The sequence below is a fragment of the Stegostoma tigrinum genome, chromosome 23, assembly GCF_030684315.1.
Source record: "Stegostoma tigrinum isolate sSteTig4 chromosome 23, sSteTig4.hap1, whole genome shotgun sequence".
NCBI lineage: Eukaryota > Metazoa > Chordata > Chondrichthyes > Orectolobiformes > Stegostomatidae > Stegostoma > Stegostoma tigrinum.
Window position 1 is genome coordinate 23,689,162 of NC_081376.1, and position 10,275 is coordinate 23,699,436.

The window sequence follows — 10,275 nt, forward strand, 5'->3', positions numbered from 1 at the left end:
GGTAATTAACCTTCCTCCTGCATTGCGTTTCCCCCAGGACACTGCATTGGCCCCAGCCACGCTCTCAGTCCAGGCTTACTGAATCTGGTGCCATGGTCTCCTTTGCTGGTCAGCACTGGCCTCTTCACAGCCCATTCACCAGGATCTCCAGGTGCCAGTTAGTGAACCAAGGCGATAACTTGTGTTTCTCAGCCATTTTCTTGGGGATAATGGTGCAGGCACCAAGTGTGAAGTATAGTTCCTCCCTCACAGCGTCTGAAGTGCTGCAGAGCTGGGATTTAAATATGGTGTCCATGACATCACTGCAACAAAGTCCCAGCAGCAAAGTGCACTACTGCCTTTCTAGTCACATGATTCCATGGGCCGTGAGCCAAAAAGGCAGGTTATATAATTAATGACATGAAGAGTGGAAGATTGTGTGAGAAATGTCACCACGGGCCGTGCAGACAGGGTTCCATGAATTCACACAAAAGAACCACTTTGCTAAATGGGAGAATTCAGCCCAGAGAAACACAAGCGCCCCAGTACCATACAAGAAGTAACTGCTTCCTTTTAGACAGCGTGTCTCAATAACATCTCTGTCGTCTTCATCCGTAAAACTATCCATACAAGTGCCGATTCTTCAACGAAACACAAACCATAATGTAACAGGAATCCATCTATTTTCTGAGTAGGAGCTGACACTAAGAAATACATGAAATATAAAATGAAAGCAAACCAGTAATCTTCATATTGTGCAACACCATTCATGAGCGGTGTGTTTGATTTCGGAGTGTACAATGTGTGCTCTCTAAGAGTACATATTGCAGCAAGGTTGTAATTTAGAGAGTGTTGCAGTGAGGATGTGGGGTTGAACAGAGATAGTTAGAGCAAGGGGGTGCAATACAGATTATGTTATTTACAGTAATAAGTGTTGCAGTCATGTTACATTGAGGAGCTAGAAGTTAAAAGTCAGTCAGCATTATATATTCCAGACGCTACAAAGCCTTAATAAATGAAAACCTAGCTCCCTACAGCGATGTCAGTTTACTGTAAGGATCTCTCATTAATAACCTTTCTGCACAGTGAAATTTCCTTAGTGTAAAAGCCTTGTCATTCTGCACAGAGCAGATGAGCAGATGTAAGTACATATTTTCCTGTTTCTAAAAATATAAATGAAAACTAATTGGATGCTGGAAATGCTAACTGCAAATGCTCAATATCCGGAATATTTCACATGTTTTCCCAATCTCCTGTCACAGCTTAAGTGCAGAAGTGGGGGAAGCAGTTGATGATGTCCACTACCACCTTCTCTGACCAGCCAAGGGCAGGCTATAAATGAACTTGCTAGTGGTGCCCACGCTGTAAGAATAAAAAAAACTATTGCAGTAGGGTCATTTTTTAAGAATTGAGTATGGGAAATTTTCCATCACATCTGCCCAAAAGAGCTGTGTAAGACGATAAGGCTCCTACATTGTCTTGTCAACTGACCCTGCTCCCTGGATCCTATTTGCACAGATTTGATGATGATCCAACTTCCCTTTATTGCTCATGTTAACTGATACTCTTGTGATACAGACCCCTCATCTTCAAATCTGCAATAATTGCTCCTTTGTCCTTGAAAACAACTGCCCCATCTGCATCTATTCTTTCCTCCTCAAAGTCCTGAACATGTTGCTATCTCCCAGATTCAAGCACAATGTTCCAGGAACTCCAATGTGAATCGCTCCAATGAAACTTCTATGTTTGCCACAGAACCAAAGCATGTTTTTTTTTAATCCAAGTTACAGATAATGGCCTATGTAGCTGCAACTAATATATGTTATATGTTCCTGACACTTTTGAACTGTCTGCAGCCTTTGACATGATTGACCATGTGTAAAAGAGGTATGTTTTACAAAGCACACAGTCAATACAAGGGAACACTTGGGAGACAATGTCTGAGTGAAACATAAACAGAGAGCTGTTTTAAATAAAGTTCACTGCCATTAATAAAGGGTGTTCACTATTAATCGCATTTTTCAGTCTGAGGAAGATTTAATCACAGTTGTAAGGTTTATTAAGTTAAGGCCAAATAAAGCAAAGTTAATCTAGGTACGTCTAAGTAAAGTTAATGTAGTTGAAGCAAAGTTAAGGCAAGGCAGGACATGTTGCTCACGTGGATTGCATGACCTGGAAAACCACATGGATGGGAGGTGTCATTAGCTGCAGAAAATTGAGATCCGGGTTTTGGAGCTTGAATGATAGCTGGAGTCATTGGCACATGGTGAGACTAAAATCTATGTTAATAGTATGTTCAGAGAGTGGGCACATCATGGGGTGTGGAGGCAACAAGGGAATGGTTCGCTCCCAGGCAGTTTAAGGCAACCAGGCAGGAATGGCAGGAGTTCCCTGAGGTATCACTTGCTAATGAGTTTCCCACTTTGGACACCAATGAACATGTTGAATTCTCAGAGGAGTACAATCAGAGCTATGTTCCTGACACCACAGGTAGCTCAATTGTATGAGAGGCGAGGACTAAGAGGAGAATAGCAGTAATCAAAGAGGATTCATCATTTAGGGGAACAGACAGCCATTTCTGTAGCTGGAGACATGGGTCCAGGATGGTGCCAGGGTCGAGGATGTCACAAAATTCTTCTAGAGCAGGGTAAATAGCTGGATGACAGAGAAGAAGGAAGTGTTTGAGGATGTGACTGGAGAACTGAAGCAGGAGGGAAGATATCACTTGTGTACCCCCAACAGCAAGTATAAGAAAGAACCAGCATGTGATTCTTGGAGCAGCTCCTCATTCTCTCCTTCCATTCTATTTATGAGGAGAAACTTTGCCCTGATTGGTCACCCCTCTAAGTGAATCTTTCCTGGTGGCTTTGGGAAATTTCAGGGGTGAATCCACCAACTGCTGCTATGAATTTGAGTGTTGCCTTTGGGGCATAGTGACTGTGATATGAAAGAAATTTGTGTTATGCCTGGATGCAGCCCAATATACTCAAGAGGACTAGGTTCTGAAGAAACCTAATTATAAATGTGCAAGGATTGAATTAGCTGCGGTGGATAAGACAATGTAATACGTAATTTTCAGTACATAGGCAATGATTAGTATTCAAATAAATACTGCACGGCTCATAGTAAATATACATTCCTCAAACGCATAAACACCCAAAAGGAAAAGTAAATCAATGTTGGTTAACAAAATAAGTTTAAAAATGACATTAGATCAAAGGAAGTGGCTTATAAGGATGTCAGCAAAAATGGTAAGCCTCAGGATTGGGAGCAATTTAGAACCCAACAAAGAAAAATGAAGAAACTGATTAAGAGACATAGAAAAGAACATGAATGCAAACTAGTGAGAATGTAAAGGTGACTGTAAAATCTTCCTTAGCTCTGTGGAAGAAAAAGACCAGCTGGAACATATATGGGCCTAATATAAGAGCGGACAGGAGAATTTATAGTGTGGAAGAAGAAACCTGAACAGTTAATTTATGCTTGTATTCACAGAAGAAGATGAAGAAAATTTTCCATAAAGACTACTCAATGAAGGAACTTGTGAAACTGAGGAACTAGAATACTCAGAAGCAGTACTTAAAAAGTCAGTTAGAATGAGGGCTGAAAACTCCCGAGAAATTCTGAGATGAATTTCACCCCAGAATGTTGAAGGAAATGGCAAGACAGATGATGGATTTTGCTGGTTATTTTCAAAATCCTATAGACTGTGGAAAGAATCCTGTTTACTTGATAGTAGCAAATATAGCCCCACTATTTAAGAAGTGATGCGGGGGAGAATGGAGAACTACAAACCTGTTAGTTTGATGTCAATAGTAGAAGACATGGTAGAATGTAAAGGATGTGTTAACTAGACATTTACAAAAAGAGAGTAAAATGGGGCAGAATCAACAGGGGTTTATGAAATGCTAAATCATGTTACTGTCTTTTGGCCTTGCTACAAACTCCATTTCCTAGTCATTATTTTCATCCTTTTCCCTGGTAAATGTCTGAGGTGGATCCAGACTCCACAACTCCTGTTGTCATGTTTGAGCCAGAGCTAAAAGTGTAATTGCATATGTGTGTCATCATTTAGGCTGTTCATTTCTACTTCTGTTAAGTAGCCCAATTCTATCCTTGTTTCAACTCATCTAATGATGATTGTCATGTTTATGCAGTTGTTATCTGTAGACTTGATTATTCTAATGGCTTTAGGAGACCTGACTGATCTCCTGCAGTCTACGCTCCATAAATTTAAGGTAATCCCAAACCCTACTGCCCATGTCTCAGCTATTACAAAGTTCCATTCAGCCCTCATGCCCATGCTCCCTGACAAACATTGGTTCTTGGTTAGGTAATGCCTCAACTGTAGAACTCCCATCCTCAAACCCATTCCTATCTCTGCCATCTTCACCAGATACACAATTCTGAGATATCTACTCATATAATTCTGGTCTTTTCAGAATCCTCAGTTTTTATCATTCTGCCCTGGCTGGTACCTCAGTTTCCCAGGTCTCAAGCTCTGGAATACCCTCTTTAAACCTCTCTACCACTTAACCTCTCCTTCTTCTTTTAAGATGCACCTTAAAGCCCACTTTTTGGACAAGATTTTATGGGGAACATTCCTCATTTACCAATTCCTGGGCTTCTTCCTGATCTCAAGGTTATTGGGCAGGTTCTGGTTCATATATTATGGAAATTGATGTAGCAATTTGGTGTGTAAAAATTATATTTGTAATGGAGATGTGACCTTAAAGGAACTGCAGCTAATCAAACTTCCTTTAGCAAGATCCTCATCCCTTTAAAACACATGTTCATCAGTATGATGAATCTGTCTTGATGATATCCAAGCCCTGCTCTGCCCCCGGATGATGCCCAGTGAATATGTAAGAGAAAAAAGAGGAAATTAAGCTCGTAATAATGTCAATCAGAATTTCCAGTCATCCAAGAATTAAACAGCAATCTCCATATGATTGCTGTGAGCAACCCAGAAAAAAAATTATGGAAACATGAAAAAATTTTTCTTTTTTGGACTTCATATGTTAGCTCCAAATGCACCAGACCCAAATGAAAGCAGTTTAGCATAATTCCAGAGCAGTTTTGGGCCAAAGAGGTAGATCATGTGATGAAACCTCCAAGAATACATCCAGCCAGAGTGGCAAGCCTTATTCCCACTGTAGTATAGGAATCTCTCAATCACTTCTTGACTTCATCGTATTCTTTTACATGCTGCTCTCACCAAACACATGATTGTGCTTTCACCAAACACATGATTGCGCTTTCGACACACTTTAGCTGCTTTAATAGGCTGTTGAAAGTTGTCCCTGCTTTGAGATAAATCTATTCTTCATGTTGTAAAGCATTTATTTTTCCTCAAGCAGCATTCCTAAACCATTTGTCCAAGACTGAAACAGGAGATTGGCTGTGGGTGTGTGGGATGTGGATATTTTCACGCAAACTCAAGTTTTAATTTATCACATGGATTTGTGATTAGTATTAGATTAGATAGAGAATAAAACCCTATGACGTTATCCAACCAAATACTCCCAGGTGACTGCCCAAGTTAGGGACAGAATAAATATCCCTCTGTGCTGTCTCATCAAACACATTTTTCTGCCACATCTGGGAGAGATGTCTAATGGTCAAGTCAAACACCAACTTGACAATATCCAAGGCATCACTATCATTAAGTAAGTCCTGTGCCACTGGTAGGGCAGGTTCACTAGAGTATGTTTACAATTCTGCAGTTAGGAGGGAGCAGCCAAGTGAGTCCTCAACATTGTCCCTGGACCACATGACATTCAGTCAAACACAGGCAGGGAAACCTCCTCTTGGTGAATCTGTAAGATCTCACAATGATGTAGGAGTGGAAGTGGGTCATTCAGCCCATCGAGTTTGGGCCACCATTCAATGAAACCAAGGCTGATCTGATAATCTGCAACTCCAATTTCCTGCCTTTCCCCCTTCATGCTGATTTGATTTTCTGATTAAAACTCTGTCTGTCATGTACCTAAATATGCTTCAAGACCCAACCTATACAATGTTTCATGATAAAAGATTCCACAGATTCACTACCCTGGGAGTGAAGAAACTCCTTCTCAACCCTGTCTTAAATGATAACCCCTTATACCCTCTAGTCCGAGAGTCTTCCACAGGGGAAACAACCTTTCCATATCTACCTTGTGAAATCCCATTAAGAATCTTGTACATTTCAATATGGCTATCTACTCAACGTCTCTACAAAAGACCGATTCTCCAGACCCGGTATCAACCTGGTGGACCTTCTCTGGATTGCCTTCAATGTCAGTATATTTTTCCTTAGCTTTAGGAACCAAAATTGTTAACTGTATTCTGGCTGTGCTTTGTATTGTTTTAGCAAGACATCTCAATTTTTATCTTCCATTTCCTTTGAAACAAAAGCCAACATTCCTTTTAGTTTCCCTATTACCTGCTAGATCTGAATGCTTTTTATTGTGATTTGAACTTGAGGACCCTGTTGAGTGTACTCCTCCATGTTGAATACCAGTTGGAAAAAGCACTGCGGGTGGAATGAGCATGGGATGTATTCTGGGTCAGGGATTTCAATGTTGATCATGAGCAGTTGCTTAGTAATACCATTACTGGCAAAGCTGGCTGAGTCTTGAAGGACATAGCACTGGATTGAACGTGCAGTACATAGTGAAGGAGCCAACAAAAAGGAAAATTCTATTTGACAAATGTGTCACAGATGTATCTTACCATGATAGTGGTGGCAGTGGGCCATGCAATCCTTGTAGAAACAAGGCTCTGCTTCCACACTGAGAATAGCCTCTGCTGTGTTGTGTAGTCCTACTACTGTTCTAATTGGAATTAATTTCAAATAGACCTAGCAATTAAAAACTGTACCTACTGAATCATAACCTGCTCAGAGATGCTTACGTTAGGTTCTGCCATGGCCTCTCAGTTCTTGGCTTCATTATAGCCTTAGTTCACCAATGGACCAAAGAGATTAACTCAGATGCAGGGTAAGAGTGACCGCCCTTAACATAAGTGAGCATCTGACTGAGCATGGCATCAAGGAGCCCTAGTAAAACTGACGTCAATGGGGATCAGGGGTAAGCCTATATAAATGGAATCATATCTAGTACATTGTTTGTTGGAGATCAGTCATTGCAGTTCCAGAATATAGGTGCAGGAATCCCTTAGGGTAGTATCCTAGCCTGAACCATCTTCAGCTGCTTTGTCTCTGACATTCCATCCATTATAAGGTCAGAAGTGGGGATGTTCGGTGATAATCACACAATGTTCGGCACCATTCACAATTCCTCTGATACAAAAACAGCCCACCAATACAGACAACTTGCAAATAGGACATATGATAAGAAACAGACTCAACAATGTTAGGTTTTGTAAACCATGTGATGTTATTGCTTACATTGGAAATGTCACAGCGGAATTTTATTCTCAGTCATGCTCTATTTTCTTCAGTCACCGACTCTCCTTTTTGATCCTTTGCTTTCTATTTTATATCCATAGAACAGTAGAAGCTTAAAGCACAGTATGTCCTTTACATTGCTGTGTTTGTGCTAGCTGTTTGCCAGAGTAATCCAAAGATAATCCCATTTCACATGCTTAGCCATGCAATTTTTGTGCTAACCAACTTATTTATTATTTTCCTTGAAAAAATGTATTGCTAGTATGCTATAAGTATGTGTCACGCACACGGTATATATTTTAATTAGCTGGGCCACAGCATAAGTCAGCATCTATCATGTTGTGCCCCAGAAGTAATCAATACTTTGTCAGTCCATAACAAGAATTAGTGCTCTATGAAACTATACCTCAGTAGGAATTATGGCTGATGAATTATGAATAAAGTCCCCATGGAATTCTATTCCAGAGGGATTTGGAACCCTGCTGAATCTATATCCAGGGATTAATTTGGTCCCTATGAAATGGCATCAAATAATGTTTGGAGCAGAGATAGTAATCTTGCCAGAATTCTCAGTTTTGTTTGAGGAGTCAGATGTTTAGTAGTGGATATCTTGCCTCTGTGTCAGAAAGGTGTGGGTTAGATGTTTAGTTCGGCGATTTGAGCAGATAATCCAGGCCACTATCTCAGTGCAGTGCTGAACTGCAGGAGGCACCTTTTTGAACAGAAAAATTAAACTGAGGATGATCTGCTTCTTAAGGGAATGCAAAAGATCCCACGGTCATGACATAAGGACCTGGAGGTCTCCTGGTTTCCTGCCTAATATTTATCCACCAACCAACATCACTAAAACACCCAATTTTCTCATTGGTTCAGGGGATTGTGGTACAAATGAGTTGCTGTATTTCCCGTGTTACAGCAGTGATTATATTGTTGAAGTACTTCACTGGTTGTAAGTGCTTCAAGATCTCTTGATGTGTGAAATATACAATCGATGTACAAGGTGTTACATTCTATTTGCTTTCCTTCCTTTTGAGTAAGTCATTTATACAAAATCAGAGAACAGATGATTAGGATGAAATATCGACAACTTGTTTCTCTTGCTAAAGTTCAATAATTCTCATTATATAGGCCAACGAAACATCTCCCACTGGGTTAGTGGAAAAGCTAGTCGTCAGTGTTCCCTATAAGGGATGCCCAGCCGCTTAGAGGGTCTATGCACACCACTGGGCATCTGGGCACATTGACTTATGGTTCTGCAAGTTGTCACCATGCTCAGACTTGGAAGGTCCACACAGCAGCAGGAAAGATGAGGGGGAACTGTCTGAGTTACCTGTCCTCAGATATAGCAGAAGTTTGGATGCAATAATTTATTCTGGATGACAAGCAGCTTTTTTATTTGAATGTCCAGAGAGTTGTAGGAGGGTTTTAGAACTTGATTTTAACTCTGTGCAAGTGAATGAGTTTTGAGTGAGTTAAAATTGGCCCCCATGGTTGAAGTTTCTATTTGGATAAGAACACTGTACAAGCATTCCTGAACCATAGTCCAGTACAAATAATTGTTGGAGAGTTGGGTTTGTGTTTGGCAGGGGAAGGGGGACGTGGGGAGTAGATGCACAATAAAATGAGAAAAATGCAGCGCTAAATGCATCCATTTCTTGTTTTTTCTTTAGAAGCTTGATGCCCAAGACGCTGGATGGTCAGATCACCATGGAGAAAACACCCAGCTACTTTGTTACCAGAGAGGCACCAAAGAGAATCTTCTCAATGGCAAAGGGCACTAAACTCATCGTAGTGGTCAGGAACCCAGTGACGAGAGCCATCTCAGACTATACCCAGACACTGTCCAAGAAACCTGAGATTCCAACCTTTGAAGTTCTAGCCTTCAAGAACAGAACCCTAGGACTGATTGATGCCTCATGGAGCGCTATCCGCATTGGAATCTACGCCTTGCACCTGGAGAACTGGCTCCAGTTCTTTCCCCTCTCCCAGATCCATTTTGTCAGCGGGGAGAGGCTCATCATTGACCCAGCCGGAGAAATGGGCAAAGTGCAGGACTTCCTGGGCCTCAAGAGGATCGTTACAGACAAGCACTTTTACTTCAACAAAACCAAGGGGTTTCCTTGCCTGAAGAAACCAGAGGACAGCAGCACGCCGAGGTGTCTCGGCAAATCTAAGGGGAGGACTCATCCAAAAATAGATCCGGATGTAATCCACAGACTACGGAAGTTTTACCGGCCTTTCAATGTCATGTTCCATCAGATCACAGGAGAAGACTTTGATTGGGAAAAGGATGAAAATCAAGAAATCAGTTGAGGATATCGACAGCCTGAAATTTAAAGGAAGAGATAATAGAAACTGGTTTCTTACTGTGAAAAAGATATAAAAAGAATAAGACTATATTGTTAGTCTGATGAAAACAAAAATTTTATTAAGACTGTAATTAATAAAAAAGGAGAATAATTTTCAAGTTATATTACAGCTTACCAAAGGTGTTGTGCTTATGAATTGTAATTATTTTGAAGATGAGTTGTATTGAGTTGAGCTTGAGTTTTCTGGGATTTTCTGAAGTTCTTTTCACCCATATCAGATTGCCCTATAAAATCACCTGAAGAGCTCCAATCTGTCTTTATTGTGTCTCCTTCAGGAAGTGGATCTTTAATTGATTTACTTCTACAATGCAAGAAGCCATTTTCATGGTAAAGGTTATTGGCAGAGAGTATCAAGTGAATGTTGGTATTTTGTGTTCATTAGAGTGAGGAACATAAATGCTGATATAATTTCCATTCCAGCCACTGAACAGTATGATCCCAAGGCAAATACAGCACAGGACAGGTACAGAGAATGCGAGAAAATTTATTGAGAGTCTGCAGTCCAGAAAAAAGGACCACTTAGCCTATTATGTC

The 10,275-nt window shown here is 40.7% G+C and overlaps 1 protein-coding gene across 1 annotated transcript in view; it reads left to right on the forward strand.

The window, feature by feature from the left end:
- The window catches only part of LOC125462119 (heparan sulfate glucosamine 3-O-sulfotransferase 4-like), a 162,276-nt gene extending 152,305 nt beyond the window's left edge, over positions 1 to 9,971 (forward strand). Inside the window, exon 2 of the mRNA XM_048551685.2 lies at positions 9,043 to 9,971. Coding sequence (XP_048407642.1) covers positions 9,043 to 9,685 — 643 coding nt within the window. The 3' untranslated portion in view covers positions 9,686 to 9,971. The remainder of the gene's footprint in view (positions 1 to 9,042) is intronic.
- The last annotated feature ends 304 nt before the right edge of the window (positions 9,972 to 10,275 follow it).